The sequence below is a fragment of the Heliangelus exortis genome, chromosome 8, assembly GCF_036169615.1.
Source record: "Heliangelus exortis chromosome 8, bHelExo1.hap1, whole genome shotgun sequence".
NCBI classification, from domain to species: Eukaryota; Metazoa; Chordata; class Aves; order Apodiformes; family Trochilidae; genus Heliangelus; species Heliangelus exortis.
This window is the reverse complement of record NC_092429.1, coordinates 3,541,091-3,559,600: the sequence shown is the minus strand read 5'-3', so window position 1 is coordinate 3,559,600 and position 18,510 is coordinate 3,541,091. Positions and strand designations below refer to the sequence as shown.

General features: G+C 38.0%; 1 protein-coding gene across 1 annotated transcript in view; it reads left to right on the top strand.

Moving 5' to 3' along the window:
* FGGY (FGGY carbohydrate kinase domain containing) overlaps positions 1-18,510 on the top strand; it is a 127,277-nt gene that overhangs the window by 12,277 nt on the left and 96,490 nt on the right. The window contains exons 3-5 of the mRNA XM_071750010.1: positions 1,259-1,370; positions 3,093-3,244; positions 11,322-11,410. Of these exons, the coding sequence (XP_071606111.1) occupies positions 1,259-1,370; positions 3,093-3,244; positions 11,322-11,410 (353 nt within the window). The remainder of the gene's footprint in view (positions 1-1,258; positions 1,371-3,092; positions 3,245-11,321; positions 11,411-18,510) is intronic.

Sequence of the window (18,510 nt, the reverse complement as noted above, 5' to 3'; positions counted from 1 at the left end):
GACCTTGCTTGACAGTGCATGTGTAGGCCATTTCATTGCTCTTAGTAAAGCCCCAGCCTTCTCCATGTTCTAAGGTTGGCTTTTTAAATATTCATGATGTGCTTGGTAATTTGGAGATGGACAGTTCACCCATTCTCTTGTTATTGATCAGCCTTTTCAAACATTAATGAGCTTGGCTCTGCAGAAATGCCCTGAGATGAAGGAGACGCAGTGAGGGGGAAGGAAGGAAAAGAAGGGAGTGACAGGAGTGATAAGGAAAACCAGCTTGATGATAAAGCAGAGCAAATCTTTTATTCTGCTTACTTGATTTTTCTCTTTGTGAGCTGCTTTGTTCTTGCTTTGGCCTTCTTTAAATACAATTTCTTATATGTAAGCAATAAAATATGGTCTGAAACCATAGTGTTACAGAGCCAGTAAAAGACTGGCACCATAGCAAGTCTAGTGAAAGTCTTTCATTATAGTATTAATTAAAGTAATGATATTTTTATTGTTGCTGAGAAGTGGCAATTTATTACTGCATTACATTTTAGGTGTCTTGCAACCTCATTTGGCACTTAATCCATGTGGGTGTTGTGTTTTCTTTTCCAGTCCTCCTGGAAACCATGAAGTTTAGGCCTTTTGTGAGATTGTGGTGATTTTTTTGGAAAATCTTTCAAAAAGTATCCTGTCCAATCTCTTGGTAGCAGAGCTTTTGAAAAGGTGTGCATTGCAGAAGTATTATAACAGCTACAGTTTTTGGCCAACTTTTATTTTTGGGATACTTCACTATTGCAAGGCAAAAAACTGTGGCACAATATTACCAGAGCAATTCTAGAAAAGTCCCTGCTACCACAGGTGGGAACTGGGTGAAGTCACTGATGGAAACACTTGGCCCTAACCCTGTATCCATGTTTCACATGGATCTCAACTCCAAGCTTTTAGAAAAGAGAGAAAATTAACAAATTTTCTGCTACCTTCATTTTTTGATATTTTCATGCTTCCTGCCAAGGCTGTAATCCAAGGCTGTGGCTGGTTGGATTAAAAAGCTATTAAAAAGCTTTTTATGGACCTTTGCATTCAGTTTAGAGCACAAAAGATTTTTTAAATTTGGATTTTTAATTAAAGATGTTAAATAACACCAAATGTCGAAAACTTTGGAGTTTAGGCATGCATTTCTTGCAACAAAATTAATTGTTATTAAATTTCAGTACTGTTTAGTACTTGGTACCTGCACATATATTGATACATTTATATTCAGATGTGCTATGTATGTTTGCAGAAAGTTGTCTGTGGAGCAGATTCCAGCCGGATTCGAGGGATTGGTTTTGATGCTACGTGTTCTCTTGTTGTTGTGGATAAACAATTCCAACCCTTGGCAGTCAACTGTGAAGGTAGGACTCCAGCAAGCACAAAAATTGATGTTCCTGTGCATGTTTTGCCACTGATGTTAGTGAATTTACAGTTTAATCCAAATGCCAAGTTATGGATGACAGAGATCTATTTTTTAGGGTGACTTTTTTCTGGCTTTACTATTTTTATTCTGCTGCAAAATTCAATTTGAGATGAGAATTACATACTGTTTGGCTAAATGTTTGACATCCTAAGATCAAATTCATTCATCTTGGCTCAGACAGACTGCTTCTTGGAGAAATTTATACTTATTTTTTCTTCTGCCTGTAATCTCCTCCTTTGGACTTTACTGATCACAGCTTTTATAGTGTGTATAAATGCTCATCACCACTGGCTAATGGAATGCTAAAAATGTAGTGTTATTATAGTCTGACAGCTTACCCTGTCATGGAGCTGCAGGCAAGAGATTCAGCTTGTGTATTTTATTACACCAGTGTTCTGTCTTTGTCCAGGAGAGTGCTAAGCTTCAACACTCTGTGACCTTTTCCTAAAAAAAAAAATGTTTTAGTTTTTGAGTAGATGATTCAGAAGACTCAAGTAGTCTGTGATGCACATTTTTTGAGTGAATCCTACTTAAGATTAGGTGTGAGCAAAATCAGTAGTTACAGAGCCATAATAACTTTTTTTGATGTTCCCTTTCTATTCTCAGATGTATTTGTCATCTCCTGTCCTTCTCAAAAGAACAGCTTTGCCCCCCAAATGTCCTTCACTAAATTTAGATGAGGATATTTATTTTTCATTTTGAGAGTCTTTTACAATCTGTTCAATGTCTAATGATGTCTGGGACTATTTTTGGTCTATTGAGTCAAATTCAGTTCTCATTTTTTATTCTCTAGTATCTCAAAAACTTAGAATTTATGCTGTTAGATAAAAAGATGAGAATGCACTGATTACTATCACACTGCTACAGACATACAATGGTCTTGTTTTGGGCAGTCTCACAATTCTAAGTTGTATTTTAATATATGTTATAAATATTGGTATGCCACATGCTTCTGCCTTGGTTTGGAGTGTGTTTTTTGAGCTTATGCATGGGTGGTTGTATCATGAAGATGACACTTCAGTGTACTCAGCAAGAGAGGAATCTGAGTGTTACCTGGATGACTATTCCACCTGTCTACCAGGTCCTTTGTAGGTTAATTTTCATAAAATGTTTTTTTTCCTTCTTGTTTTCATGTGTTATGCAGACTCACCAAAAGCTCTTTAGTTCCACATGCAAAATAAAAGCATTTCAGCTAATTACCCCTCTGAAATTGTATTTCTGAAACTAATTAGGGTCGGTCGTCTCATACAGTAGAAGGAGAAAGAGAATTCCTGTAACTATCTAGCTAGCTGATTAGCTGGGTTCATTTCAGCTGTCACATTTTTAGTTCTTAGTTACTGAAATGCTTTCTATTTTGTGCTAAATATGTGTATTTTGTCAAGAAGTTTGGGTTCTTTGAGTGAAATACAGTCCACAAGAATATGGCATTTCTAAGCTCATGGCTGCTCACAAGCCTGATTGTTTGAGTCAGCATTCATGTCTTAAAGTTGGCTCAGAGGGCTAGAATTTTATCTTCAGATATTTACAGTGGACAACTAATGCAAATAAAATTGGGATGTAGAAGTGAAAACATGAAGCAGCTTAGAGCCTGTTAACTTACAGCACTGAGGTGAGGTTAAACCAGACCTAAAATAATCTCTTTTGGTTTTTTTCTTCCAAGGAGTAAACTACAGGAATGTTATTATGTGGATGGACCATCGTGCAGTCAGTCAAGTCGAGCGCATCAATGCAACGCAGCACAGGGTTTTGAGTTATGTGGGGGGAGTGATGTCTGTGGAAATGCAGCCACCTAAATTGCTGTGGCTAAAGGAAGTGAGTACCTCTAAGACTGTGGTGTGTTTTTGCTGATGATTAATGTCCTTTGTTAATTTCTGAGAATGAAATGTCAAAAATGAAAGTCTTCAGCCTTAGCGTTGAACCCAAAGGTGTGCAAAGGAAGGCCAGCCTTAAATTGCACTGAGAATGTTTAGAGCTGCTTGTTTTCCTCTCAGTTATTTCTAAACATCTTTGATTTTATTGAAATTCACCATTTCCTGATTGAAAATTTTCATATGCCTTTCTTATCTAATTTTAAGGTTAGATATACATAGAAGTCTAGTTCCACGTAATGAATGACTCCTGAAATTATCCTAGTATTTAGTTATGGGGATGCAGTTCCTGCTCTAAGTATTGAAGCTGGGAGTGCTTGCAGGGGTATACATGCTACTTCTGGGCTGGATTTATAGCAATTTGAGAACCACACCATCTCAACATTTGGTATCTGGCCAGAGGTACTGCTTTTGAGGCCTTGTATCCAACAGGGGTAACTTTGGCTGCTGGTGGAGAAATTCATCAGAGCTTCAATTTAGTTCTGTCCCATTTGTAGGACTTTAACTGTCTGCAGAGGGAAGGTGCCTTGCTCATAATGTGAAACTCTACCTCTGTCTCTGGTGTTTAAATTTTGTGTCTTACAGGATGACATATGGCCTTTTAATAATAGCTGTCAGATAAAAGGAGAAATGCTTGCCACCTGAATTTTTTATAACCTTCTCCAATCTGGCTTTTACATTTGGTCTCAATGATGCTTGCTGTCATCTTAACAAAGTCCAAATGTAAATTATTTGCTGCCAGTTTCAAGCACCTTTAGGAACCTGAAATATTACATAGTAACGAGGTGCAGACTGGGGAAAGTCAAAGGAATTATCTGGTAGCAGCAGGTACTGACAGATTAGTGATAACAAAGGATAATTAATGTTGCTTGTAGATGCTATTCTGAAACAGGAATATCCATTTACTGGTTCTTTCCTTCTTCAGCTATGAGTATCATATGTCAGATATTTTATAAATAATAGAAAGTGAATCTGTAAAAACCTTAAATGAATCCATTTTGTTTAGAACATTTCTATAGTGAGAGTCTGGAATACCAGTATCTGACTGATCAGGAAAGGCCAGATAAGGGTCTCCTAATGTGATCCCCCAGAAACCTAAGTTTGAGCAATGACCTCAAAGTCCTTTGATGTAATTGCTGTATTTTGAAGGGGGGAGCAGGTATTGCAGGGCTTTTTCCCACTGTGAGCAAATGGTAGGAAATAGAATTCACCTTGCCCAGCATGCCATCCAGTAGCAGAGATTGCCTAGTAGGAGAAGGGCATTACAGAACAGGCTTGCTCATATGTCCCCTTTTAGCTCCTGACATACTGATTAAAGAGATTATTGTCCTTAAGAGGGGGGATTTTTTTTTTTTTTTTTACCTTCTTGCTGAGCTGCTCACACGACAGTTACTGCATCCTGAGTGGACTAGCAAAGACATGCAGTTAAACTGCTTAACCTTACCCTGTGTAACTGAGACCTTAAGCAACATCTACAGTAGCACCTCAGCCTAGGTCATGAGAGGGAACAGCAACAGTTATTATGGAGGAGGTGGTAAGCAGTTGAGATGTGGGTATGTAATGTTAAACATTTTAGCTTTGGAGAGGTATCGGACCAAGTCTTTGCTCTTAGAGGAGTCTTTGCTCTTTAGGAGTTTATGACCTAACTGATAAATATTCAAGGTGTTTCCCTGATTTTTGCATGTTCCATGTTCATGGAGTCAGTCAGAAGAAACTGCAGCTTGCTAATACAAGATAAATTCCACAAATGTGTCTGTAAACTGAATTAGTTTGTTGAGAGTCATTTAGGAGACTAACTAGGTGCACTTTTGGAAGTAAGTTACTTGAGGTATTGATACTAAATGAATGTTTGGATTGTAGGTTAATTGTGTGTACACTGTAATGAGATCCTCCCTCTTGCTTTGCATGATGCCAGCCTGAGTGTGGAAGGCCACATAAGGAGATTCTGTTTTCTCAGTATTTGCCCTGGGTTCACCTAAATGTGGTATTTGAAAACTTGACCTTTGTGATTCAGCAGCCTGCGTGTTGAGTGATTAGACTGTCCCTCAAAGAAAGGAATTTGATTTGTGTTATGTGAAGAATTTCCCTCTAAGCAATTAAAAGTTTTGGCAAAGAATATGACTTAGCAAATTTAATCTGAACTGGCTGAATGTAATGTAGAGGGAGGGAGAAGGGGGAGAGGGCTAAAGTGACCTGGGCTTTTCCATCCCCATCATCTTCTTGTTACTAGAACTGAAGATGACCTCATGGGCTGTGAGGAATGAGATGACGTCACTGTACAAGAAGTAGACACTGATCCTTTTTTCTTGTGGCTTTCCTGTTACACTTCATTTGTGTTTATTTACAGAGGGATGTTGCAGGTTTTTTTTCAAGTCACTGTCATCTGCTGCTTGTTGAACATCTTTTCCCTGTAATGCTTTCTCTTGAAGATTTCTCTTCATCTCCATACATTTCAACTGTACACAAGACAGAGACTTAACTACAGAGTAAAGGCTTTGGACCTTATTCTGTTCTACCAACTCTTCATCTCTATTGCATTTTGGTTTTGAATTAAGAAATTAGATTGTGAAGGCCATAGTATGTCTTTAGAGATCTTTTGACATTCATTTTACTTTGATTGCTGCCAAATCATTTTACCCTCTACCACCCTGGTTGGTCTACATGGAATTAGTTGTGTGGTCTTAATGTCTGTGATTGGAGATAGGTGTTCATGTGACAAAGCCATCACTGCAAGAAGAGTTTGCATGTCAAGGACAGCTGTTTGCAGTAAATGATCAACTGAATCCAGCTACTGTATAGCCCCTGGGGCAGTCTTGTTAAAGTGTGCACATCTGTGGTCCACTTATGAGGAGCATTGTGTTTCTCTGACTGTGTGGACCATGTGTGGTGATAAAGAGAGTCCAGTGTTAAATCTGTAATGGAAAACAAAATGAATATGTGATTTTTATTTTATTTTTTTTTTTCAAATATGACTTTCTGTGGATACAGTCTTATTTGACTGTTGAATGTGGTCAGCTGAATTAAGAACATCAACTGTAAATTAAGTAGAAATAAAGAATCAATATCCTTTCACAAATATTTAGAAACTAACTGAAAGAAAAATCTGACTGAATGTATCTGAAGTCAATAAGATAAGTTTGAATGCAAACTTCTCTGAAAAGGAAAGGAATCCCTGGTTACTGGGTCTTTTAAAATAACCAAAGAAATTCACTCCTCTTGCTGTTATTTCCTCAGATTTCTTCATTATTTAGAATTATCTTTCAAAATATTATTGCAATAATTCTTTAGTCGTGTAGCTGCAGGTATGTTTTTTGTAGCTTTGCTAAACAGGTTGAGTGTTTTGCTGACTTTGGTTGAAAACAAATTGCATATTCCCTAACTGCAGGAGTGTGTAAAAAGTTCTGGTGACTCAACGTGTGCATGTGAGCTGAAAATGTAGGTATCTACTCCTTGAAAATTATTTTCATGTAAATGTTTGCCAGTACAACGTGACTGCACAGATGTCTGTGCTCTGGCAAACCATCACCACAGCAGTGAGAGCATAGCTTAAGCACAGCAATGTAAAAACTGCAGTGAAGGATTGTCCAGCTCCAGAATTAGCCTGTTAACATGTTGTTCCCAGAGGCAGCAGCAGAAGAAATCTTATTTACTAATTTCTGGCTGGAAATTTTATTGTGGCTTGTGCCAAACTGAAAGGATGCTTGTTATGTTTTCCTCATACTCATGACATTACCCATCAGTTATTTCTCAGAAATACTAGTCCCATTAAATCAGAGTTGCTGCAGCTTATGCTAAATGGGTGGGGGATGCTGGACTGGGGGCAGGTATTTGCTTGGTAGCTGTCTCCAAATGAAGTGCAGCCTTCCTACAGTGTGTTTTCACAACTCTATTTTCAATATGGTGCTTGAGAGCAAAGGAAAGCCTCCTTTTAGCAAAAGAGTCACTTCACAGGGTGAATGGCTAGCATATCATCCCTTCTCAGTTAATAACTAAAATCAATTGCTTTTGAGTGGTTTTCTTGCATGTTTGTTTTTTGTTTTTTTTTCTGGCATAGTGATCAGTGATCTTTCTGTATGCTACTGTTTACATCTTCAGTTACAGCTGCCTTTTTTTTTTTTTTTTTTAAATCATTGTTCTTCTATCTGTACATCCATGACTTGCAGTGACCAATGGGATCATTTGCAGAAACAATTAAAACATCTCTTGCCTTGGCTATGGAGGGAAGACGAATAGCAGATGTACTGGCATTAGCTTGGCAGTAGCTTCATTGTTGATGCAGGTCTTCTCCCTTGCTTGCTGCCTTTGCAGCTGGCTTTTTGTTTTGTTGAATGTGACTGGTAAGATTTTGCCATTAAAATAAATAAGCAACTCCTTCCTAGGTGAGCATTAGTCTAAGCTACTGTGTTTGGAACTGAACTCTTGATTAGAATTTAAGTGATTAAATTTTGTGATTAAATTAATTCTTGATTAAGCTTTAAGTGCTTTTTAAAACAGCTCTGAGGTATCAAAATCCATACATAGTGGAGACATGGATGCAGAAGTTGTACTTTGGACTGTTGAATTTTGCTTTTAGCTATAACATGCATGCAGATGATCCTTCTTGCCTTGTTACAGCTTCTGCCAACTCAGCCTTTCATGTGCCTGGTCTGTCCCTCTGGAGCCCTTTCTGACCTGGACTCTGATGCTTGCCTGACTGGTGCTATGCTCAGGGTGCCACAGGAATCTGAAAATATCTTCACGTGTCTCAGACAGTGTCTTGGTGGCAGAGATTGTGTTTACTCCAGGAAGTTTACTCCAGCTTTGGCAGTAGCCTTACTCTTAAAAGGTCACTTTCCAAGCCCCTCCTCTACCCTCTGCCTGAGTTCCAGCTTCAAGATCAATCTGATAAGTCAGTTAGTTAATTTTTACCAGGTAACTTGGGTGCAGCTGGTAGTTGCAAAATCATTTTGCAGCCTTGGCTCTGGCAGGGATATAATTTTTGCTCAGAGCCCATCTTGGGTATCTCAGAATGGCTCTGTCACATGCTTGGCACCTGATCTCAAGTGTGGGACAGCCAAGTTCGAAGCTCTTGCTCTGCCTGAACTGGAGTAGGGCATGGAACATCAGTTTCTTATATACCCATGAGTGTGCATTAGGTCTTCAGTTGTTCTCTTTCTTCTGTCACACAATACATATTTTTTTCTGTAATTTAGAAAAAGAGATGCTGGTACACTACATTAGCTTACTATTACAGACTGTCTGAGAGCTGGAGGTTCAGATTTAAGGTTGTGTTGGGGAAAGCGGGTGGTTCTTTAGTGAATGAGTCTTTTCTGATTTTTGGATGACCTAGATTTTGACCTGATATGTAACTTGAATGCTCACACCATCTTTTTTTTTTTTCATTAAACATTTTCCTGCTTCCATCCACCCCTTCTGGTTTTAGTCTAGATTTGTAACACATGAGCTTGAGATGGATTTTGAATTTGTGGGTTTTGGCTGATAAAGTACCATGAAATTCAGGCTGATATGCTGTGGTAAATCAGATGTCTTATGTCTAGTCCATCTTTGGTTAATCCCATGGCCAGCAGAGATCTGTTATAAGGCTGTCTGTGATGCTCTTTCAGATAATTTGATTCATATTCAGTCTGTATCAGCAAAAACAAAAGTCAAGATATCTTCAGTGTTTATATATGCATTTTGCTTCTAGTGGAAAAAAAGTGTGTTTTCTAAACACTAGATTTCTAAAGATGTCTTGATCGTACAAGAAGTCAACATATTAAGTGATAGTAGAAATCCAAGTTTTCCTGTACCTCAGCAAACCAGTAAAATATGAATGTGAAAGTTCTTGAAGTAGATTTTGCCTCTAGATGTCTCCAAAAAATTGTATTGGATGCTGGAGCTCAGGTGAAATTCTGCGTGTTTGTGTATTTTTGGTCCAATTAAGAAGTCAACAAATATGTTTAAAACAATACAAAATTGTTGTTTGGAGGTATAGTTGTTAAAAAAACTCAAAATAATCAAAGAGAAAGAGTTGAAGAGAGGGAACTCCCTAAATATCCCTGGAAAATAGAAGGGTTGGATTTATTTCTTTGCAAGTAAGTTTGAAGGGTGCGTTGCAGGATATGAATACAGCATTGGGAATGTTCCCAGATCTTTTCTACAATCCTTTTAATGTGGTTACAGATTCCTGACTGTGAGTGAAAATAAATTAGAATTAACTTCAGTGAGTGTCGAAAACATGGAGACTTTTGGATTTGTTTGGAAAATGCATCAGGCCATGCTATGATATTTTTTTTTTGTCTGTACTAATTAGTGATGACAAAGCATCAAGATGCCAAAGAATGAATCATTTGGACGTTCATTAAATTGCAAATTTAGTGTCACTAACATGTGGCTTTGAGGAATTCTTGAAGTAATAGAATAAGGGTCCAAGGAGTATCCTTGGTGAAACGAGTTGTTTGAAGAGGATAGTTATTCTCAATGCAATTTCTTTCCTGATTAACACTAAAAGCCAAATTATTTCAGTTCCTTCTGGAAGAATGTCAGGTATGTTGCCAATGCAGAAGAGCTTAGATTAGTAAAATTTGTGTATTATCAACTATTGCTCTTCTTTAGCCTGCTGGATGCAACTTTTGCCTTACCTTGTGTTGTTGAAGGTTTGCCACCTAGCAGGGCCCCATGCTCAGAAGACCCCAGCTATGGTTTGCATTTTTAGTACAAGAGCTGCTCTTAAGCAAGATAACTTTGCTCTGTTTCAACTATTGAAAAGCTGCTGGAGGATTTTGAAGTAATCTTACATCCCTGTGGAAATCTGATTTGTGAACCTTGTGTTCAGCACTGACTTGTGTTTGGTTTTCATATTCTGTAGCTATTTTAATCCCTGAGGCCAGAGGTGGCCACTGGCTGGTATTGTTGTGTTGCAGGACACTGATGCTCACTCTTTGTTACACTAGAATGCAACATAACTCTTGGGGAAACTTTCTTCCCATTCATTGCTGTCTGATTGCTATGGCAAGTGTGAAAATTGTATTTGTGGAAAAGAAAGGTTAAGAATATGAATTGCTGTCATCATCTGAAATAAGACTGAGCTTTGGAGACAGAAACAAAGAATGACTGGCCTCTTCCAATAGATTTCTTGCTTTCCTTACTACTAGCTTACTCAGTGTATACTGTTGGAATGGTATGGTATATCTTGGCAGAAGAGTTTTTTAGGAGTTTGGAAATGTCACATAGCTATCAGGAGCTTGCAGGTATCATATTCTTAGTTGGAGGGTTTTTCTGTAGCTGTGCTCAATTATTCCCTCATCTGAAGAAATAACATTGAACTTTTTTCACATGGGAACTTGGGCATTCCTACAACTTTCTGTATTATGCATTTCAAGGAAATTTTAAGAGAGGTAGAGTTTTTCAAAGATAAATTTCTGTTAAATATTCATGTGAATTCTGTACATGGTGTGATGACAACTGTAGTGTTGTAGTGTGGATTTAAAGCTGATTGTTACTGGCTAATCCAGGCAGTTGAAAGCTCCCAAATGTCCCAGCTGTGGAAAAAAGATTCACTGAAAGATTACAGGTTCTTAGATGCTTCGATCATGTTTCGGTTATTTTGAAATAGAGTCAAAAGCTTTGTTGTTATGCACACAGAGAAGTCTGTTTTCTTCACATGCGTTAAAAAATATTAAATTTAAAATGATTACTTTTAGAAAGCAGGGCATTCTTCAAGCAAATAATTTTTGAGAAAGCTGTCTGTTGACTTCAAGACTGCTCTGGCATTGAGCAGCTGATGGAGAACTGGGAGAGCCCACATTATTCATCTGAAATAGATGCTTCCATTAACTCTTCATGGGAAACTCCTATCTGTGGTGGGAGGAAGGCTCAGTTCTTCAGGCAGTAAATCACTGTGGAGTGATTAGAGCAGTATACTGAGTTTGAAAAGATTTTCAGATTTACATGAATGTCAGGTTTTTCAGTTGTGTTAAAATAAGGATGTGATCATGCCTGGCATCTAATGTCTGCCATGTGAAAACTTTTTTTTTTGTTAGAACTTGCAAGAATCATGCTGGGAGAAGGCAGGCTACTTCTTTGATCTTCCGGATTTCTTATCTTGGAAAGCCACAGGTGTCACTGCAAGGTAGGTTCATGATATTGCTATGATTTGACCTTCTTTGTCTATTTCCTTAAGTATGTTTCTGCTTTAATTGATTTTAACTGGCCATGTTGTTATGTACATCTGTAATTCAGTCTTCTCCAAAACATCTTGAACCTATCTCCTGCTTGCACTGTGTGTTCCTGAACACATTTGATCCTGTGACCATGGTAATTCACAGATACAGAATGTTGCTACAGCTGTCTGTTTATTTGTCTTGTATTCAATTTTGGAATATAAATATGATTGCTCTAGTTACTGTGAAACATCCCTCTTATAATTCTTTGAAATCTGTTTTTGTTGATGAATTTATTGGCTATTTTTAAGAATTGGGAGAAAACACTTTGCCTTGTGGGAGGGATTTGTTAAAGTCTTGGGGAAGGGCAGGTGTTTTCTTGGGTGTGTTGTTAGTGCTCAGCACCCTAAGACCTTAATGTCTCCCGGAAACATCTGTCACAATATTATCAATAAAAGGGAAAGAGGATACAGAACTTGCAGACTAATTATTGCATTCTCTAATACCCATCTAATGTGGACAGGAGTACAGTATGAAGTCTGGAGATTACATTTTTCAACCTCTTCTGATACCTTTGGACACAACCAAAAATATATGGGAGGAGGTTTAAAAGGAAGTAAGGAGGAGGCATACAGGAACCTAGAGTATGATAACAGAGTTCCTGGCTACTGTCCCTCGTGGAGGCCTTAGTTTAGGGTGAAGTGTTATTTGTGGGTTTGGGGCTGGAAAGTCAAAGATGAGGTAAGAGTACTGCTGTGGACTAGTACAGTGGTGATTTCAGGTGGTGTCAGGCTGCCACTGCTGCAGTGGACTTTGGGACTGTCTAAGTTCAGGTTTTGCTTTGGAAGTAGGTCTGAAAAGAGAGGCTGTGGTGGCAATGACATCTCCTTGGTCCTGCCTGGCTTTGACATTGTTTTCTCAGCTGTCACTTTCTGGAGGTGAGGCTGAGAATCTCTCTTAAAAAAAAAATATGAGCAGAAGTAAAACTAGCTAAATTTTTACTGGCAAGTTCATTTCCATAGAAATGACATTTTGATTACTCAGAAACTTTTTGATTGTATTAGTAAATGTTGTAAGGGAGAAAGAAATGTTGGGAAAAGACTTTCTCAACAAAGTCTTCCCCCACCCTTCAATTGAGAGCCTCCTGTTTTGGATAAAGTAGTTCCTTGTACCATCTTTCTTTTCTGCCTTAATGTGCTCCCCAAAATTAAACCCATTGTTTAGGCTCTAGTGGAATGTCTTATAGAGTAACAAAGGAGGAAGAAAAAGGCAGGAGCTTAAGTATAAGAAATTCCTTGTTGGAACCAACCCTAATTTTTTTTTCATTCCTCTGCTTTCCTCCATGCACGCCTGTTTCTTAGGAATTTCCTTGTATTTTGGTGAAGTAATTTGTCCTGCATATATTCATAATACTATGGAAGTGTGAATTTATCAAGAATAAGATTCTTAGCACCTTTTCTCCCTCTGAGCACAAAAGAGCCTATTCACATGGCAAGACACAGTGTTAGTCATTGTGAATCATCCATAACTTGGCCCTGATAAAAGAAAGGTTTTGGTTTTTTGTTTTTAATTTGTTTTGGTGATGGGATTTTACCAAAGTATGTGCAGTTCCAAGGGCATTTTTATAGGAAAGGCTTGTGCACATGCTGAAACTATTACTCTTGCTTAAAGGACATTAAAAAAAAACATTTTAAAACATCTTTTAAGGGGCTCTTAAAAACATTTTGTTGTATTTAATATTGAAAAAAATTATGTATAATATTTTTGGCTTCAGTGACATTAATCAGTGCATATAGTTAAGTAGTATGAGAGATCAGAATTGGAAATATTTGAAAAGCAATTCTTGATATGTGTTTCTGAGTATGAAATTATTTGTCTTTCACCTTTGATTCTGCTGATGTGAAATGCCTTGTTGCTGAGTTCTTTTCCAGTGGATGTGTAATGAACAGTAAATGCTTCTTACCTGGAAGGTGGAAACTCAAACGTATTCTGAGATTTTTACCTACTGTCCAAACTTGCTATATATTTCACAAAACAGTGTCCACTCCTGAGCTGCAAAGGATAAGTTCCAAATTGATTCCCATTGCTCTTGGAAGATTGTTGCCTGTAATACTGCAAATTAAAAGTGGTTGTTGTGTATTATTTCTTCTTTGGGTTAATGAAATACTATTGAATTGTTCTCAATGATCCAGCCAGATAGCTGACTATACTGCATTAAAAAATGTTACTGACAGCTTAGTTTAAAAATTTCAAACTTTGGAACTTCACAGCTCCTGCCCCCCAGGGTTCCAACAGTGACTATTGGGTTTGCCACTTGAATACTCATTTGTCTTATTTCAGAAATGCTGCTGTAGAGAAAAGAGTGAGCTGTTCTTTCACAGACACGTTAGCAATACTTTTCAGGGGCTCAGCACTTTTACTCATGGTGAGCATGACTCACTGCTGTCTTCCACCCACAATCTATAACCTCTGATAACTTTTCCTTTATATGGTATTTTGGATAAAGCTATCTTAATAAAATCTAAATACCTATCTGGTTTAGTTACAGGCTACTGTATTGTGGATGGAGAAGTCTTTATCAGTGATTCACATCTGCAATTTATTGTATTTCTGAAGTCTTGTGAAGGATTACATTGCAGATAAGAATATGGCTGAGCTGTTAAATTGGGTAGATTTCACATAGAAACTTCTCCAAGGTTGTGTATATTTAGATCCAGCATTCTGCTTCAGCTCCAATTTCAATCATAAGGAACTCACTCACTGGAAAATTAGCTGGTCTCCACTGGATCTAAGGGCTTAAGATGAGCTGTCACCAATGGGAGATTAAACCTGTGGAGGAGGATTTGGAAACACAGTGAAGAATGTCAGGCTGACATTGAGGGAGAGAGTGTCCAGCATCATGCTATAAGCCACCTCCCAAAATTACCAAAACAAATTGGAACAAACTGAGTAATTTTTTCAAACTATTGCACTCTAGATATGCTAATAGTTAGGAAAGTAATGTGTAATCTACTTGAGACTTCAGCTCATATATGAATGCTAACAATTTTCTTGTGGAAATACTTGTGTAGTCAGTCTTCAAGGACCCAGCCATCACAACAGGGAAAAGGGTGTAACAAAGATGTTTGGTATGCTTTTTGGGGGAGCTTTTGTAAATTATCTCTTTGCCAAAGAACTCAGAATTATGATTTTCTCCAGATAAAACCAGTTTAAGAAGAAAGAAATTCATACTGTTATGGTTATTACAGACTGCAAAGTGAAAAACAAATGTGTGTAGTTCATAAAAAGCATTTTTGGGAACCACATAATTAAGATTAGTTTATATCTGTGTGAGGGAGAGTTATATACTTGTACTATACAGCATATTTTCAACAGGAAGATACTTGGTCTTCCTTCTTTTTCTTTCTTTTACGACAAAGAAGCTACCTCCTTGACTTGTGTGTGTTTAATAGTTGATTCTTTATGTTAAGCAGGGACTAAGTCTGTAATGTTTATTTGTAACCTGTTCCCAGTTGCTGATTATTAATGCAAGAGATGGTTCTGTTGGACTCATCTAGATGCAAATAACTCTTCTAATGTTAGTTGGGTAAGAGTATGCTGGGATAAATGAAGTAGAGTTTGGGCTGACTTGAAATGGTGGAAGTTGGAAAAAAAATAGTAAAGCTGGGAGGGTGCTTTTCAATCCAAGAATCAAGTCTCTCATGTCCCTTGTGCGATTTGAAGGAGTGAATTAAATTTACATCTTCAGAGATGTTTAGGCAGATGAATAACTTTGAGGACTTGATTCTTGTTCATTCCTTTGTTTACTCTGCATCCATTCAACTGATAGATAGGTAACTCTTACAAGGTTGCTTACTTTTACCACTGTGAGGTATTTCATCACTGTGCTTAGCAGAGTCCTCATCAAATATTTTACCCTGATAGGCTGGAAACTTTGAAAAGAAAGAAAGTTTGGAAGAGGAGCTTATGTTAAGAGGTGCGGTTGAGAAAGCAAACTGGTGTGACTTAAATGATTATCTGAAGGATGGCTGTGTATTTTTAAAGGATTGGGCAATCCTTTCAGTGAGATGTGGTAACTGGAGCAGCACAGACACCAGTTTTTTGGGGCCAGCTGCCCTTCCCTTCCTTCCTAGCTTTGCCATGACTAACGTATACCCTTTGACTGGAATTCTGGCAATTGACTGCTTCTTGTTGATGTTTTGTGTTTACTTCAGAGGATGCCTGGTATAAAAATTATAAAGAAAGGGGCTGGGGTATGTTTCAGAAAGCTCTCAGGGTTAGCACTGCAGCCCATGTGGTGGTGACAGTATCCTGAATTGCACTCGGGTTTTGTGTCCTGTTTATGAAACACAACCCAAGACTTCAGACTTGCAGACTTGTTTGGGGAAGTCTCTGGAGAAGGGAGAATAATCTTCAAGGGCTGATTGGGAGGGGAGAGATGGTGTTTTTGTAGATTGGACAAAGTACCATTAATTTCTTGTCATGGAGCCAAAAGCAAGTGTCCCTGTGATGGTATCTTTGCCAAATGAGAGAATTCCACTTCTATCAGGCTTTTAATAAATTCAAAACATGTTCTTTGGAGACGGGTCACACACAGACTGATCCAGGATAAGAAAATAGGAAGCTTATAGCTGGAAAAGTTATCAGGACTGTGAAGGGCAGGTGCAATGTGGGACATTACTGTTGGATTTTTTTTATTATTATTTAAAAGCGATGTGTCCTTGAGTCTACAGAGTAGTCTGAAAGAGTTCTGTGTGCTAAATAAGAAAATTGTTAGCAGGTCCTGTTAATGTTAGCCAGGAAGCACACAGGCAAACAGGAAGCTTTAGCTATTGCTATTGTACAAATGCCCTTTACAAAATATTAGTAAAAGAAGCTTAATGTGTTTTCCACAAGAACAGGAGCCCTTCATCATGTCTGACGGTATCTGCACAGCGAAGAAAAACTGCATTGTCCCTTCCCAACAGCTTTGACGTACATTGAGACATTGCATTTCAGAGGCTTGCATTCAGATCTTCAAATATTTACTGCTTTGATTATTTTTTTAAAGATGTTAGGATTGTTAATTAGCTGTGACAATATCTAGCCTTCAGTTTTCTATTGTGTTCATTTGCTGCTAAAAAAAAAAAAGAAAGTCAGCTAGGTCAGTATAGAAAAGGATTGGGGGCAGGCTCGGTAGTAGATGTATTACTGGCAGCTTGCCACAGAGACAGTGAACTCTGAGCCAACCATGAAGTCATTTTGAACTCAGGGAGTCTCACTAATCCAAGGCAATGTGTCTTAATTTGACAAAGCAAAGACTGCTTGATAAGCAACCCTCGCTAGAAATGCTGTTAAACAGGGGTGTTTGTAAGTTTAGATTGTGGATGAGAAATGTGGTGATATGAAAGGAATCATCTTGTTTTCAGGTTCTTACTCCCCCAAGCCCAAAGGCAGGCTTGGCTCTGTTCTCCCCTGCAGTTCAGGCTGTGCAGTGGCTTGATGTGAAATTTGAGAAACATATGTAGTTTTCTATTTCAGGAAAATGATCTCAGGGGTTGAATGTGTGTTTTGTTGGCTGTTAAGCTCTGATCTTGCCTAGTGTGGTAGTTTGAGAGTGTGTGTATATGAGAGTGTGTGTGTGTCTGTGATGGTAAAGACATTCTCCAGTGCTTTAAAAAAAAAAAATCATGGTTCCCATATTCATTGCTATTAAAGGTCTTATTTCTGTAGTCTCAAAATGCAAAATACAACATCCTAAGAAGCCTCTTAAATGTACTATGTACATCAGAAAATGTTTGTCTTTTATTTTTCCATAATAGTCATTAACATTTGCTTGAGGTGATGAGTGGTACACACACAAAGTTTTCCATGGAAGCAAAGGAGCTTTGTTTAAACAACTCTTTCATTGTTGATCCTGTGCAGAAGCAATATATATATGAACACTGTAATTATTAGCTTCTCTGAGGGTCAGATAATTATCTTCCCTTAATAAAGTTTGTAAAGAGATGACTAGGAGTCTTTGATATCCAGCTTGCTGACGTGCTAGCTAGTGGTGGGACTGGATAACTGTGCTTTACTGAAGCTGGGTTGGGGGTGAGAAGTATCAAAGGAGGCTGTGGACTTAAATTCTGAGGAAAGAAAAGGCAGAAACCACAGAAAATCTTGTCTTTCAGTTCTCTTAATATCTTTTTTTTTTTTTTTTTTTGGTCATCTTGGTTCTCTTCAGATACAGGCTGGGTGTTCAGAGGCTGTATGTTTCTTTTGCTCTGGCTTCTGTGAATGCAATCAGGGATCAGACCCTCATGGTACAAGGCATGTTATAAACAATCTGTCATCTGCTTTGAACTGTTCCTTATGTGAAACACCATGGAAAGCCCCACGCAAAGCCCTTGTCCCTTGTGAAATTTGGTCTCTGTTCAGCAAGGGCGGTGCAACAATTACTTTATTGCACAAATTTGAACCAGATAAAAAAATAGCCATGTTTATGAACTCCTGGGTCATTTACAGTGTTTCAGTGTGCACATGTATAATGCATGTATTCACAGTAAATTCTCTAAAAAGCACCCCCTGAAAACAATAACATTCCAGGAGTGTTCTCATCCATTGAAGGAAAGGAAAGCTATATAGCATAAAGTCTCTGCATTAGATGTTTACATATAGTGATTAAAAGTATTAAAACTGTTAAATTTATTCTTCCATGGGGGGCTTTTTTTTGGTTTTTTTTTAACTTTATTCTTTTGTAATATGTGGCATATGAAGGAGTTAATAAATTCACCCTTAAAGTGCTGCTCTAGCTTAAGAAAGTGACATTATTATTTTACAGTTGGGAAAAGAACTGTCTAAATTGAATGCTAACATTCAAAGTGTTGAGCTGGGCATCCAGCTTTCTGTCTAACTTGCAGTAAGAACACTTGAACTGTCCTATTCCATAGACATTTTCACAGACCACACTATGAATTATTTATTCTGGACCTTTTCTTCCTCCAGACTTCCCAAACAAATGCTTTTCACCACTAGAGTGTTGCTCCTATCCCTTTCAGTGTAATACATGGCCGTAACAACAGTCTTGGCCTGGAAGGCAGTTTAC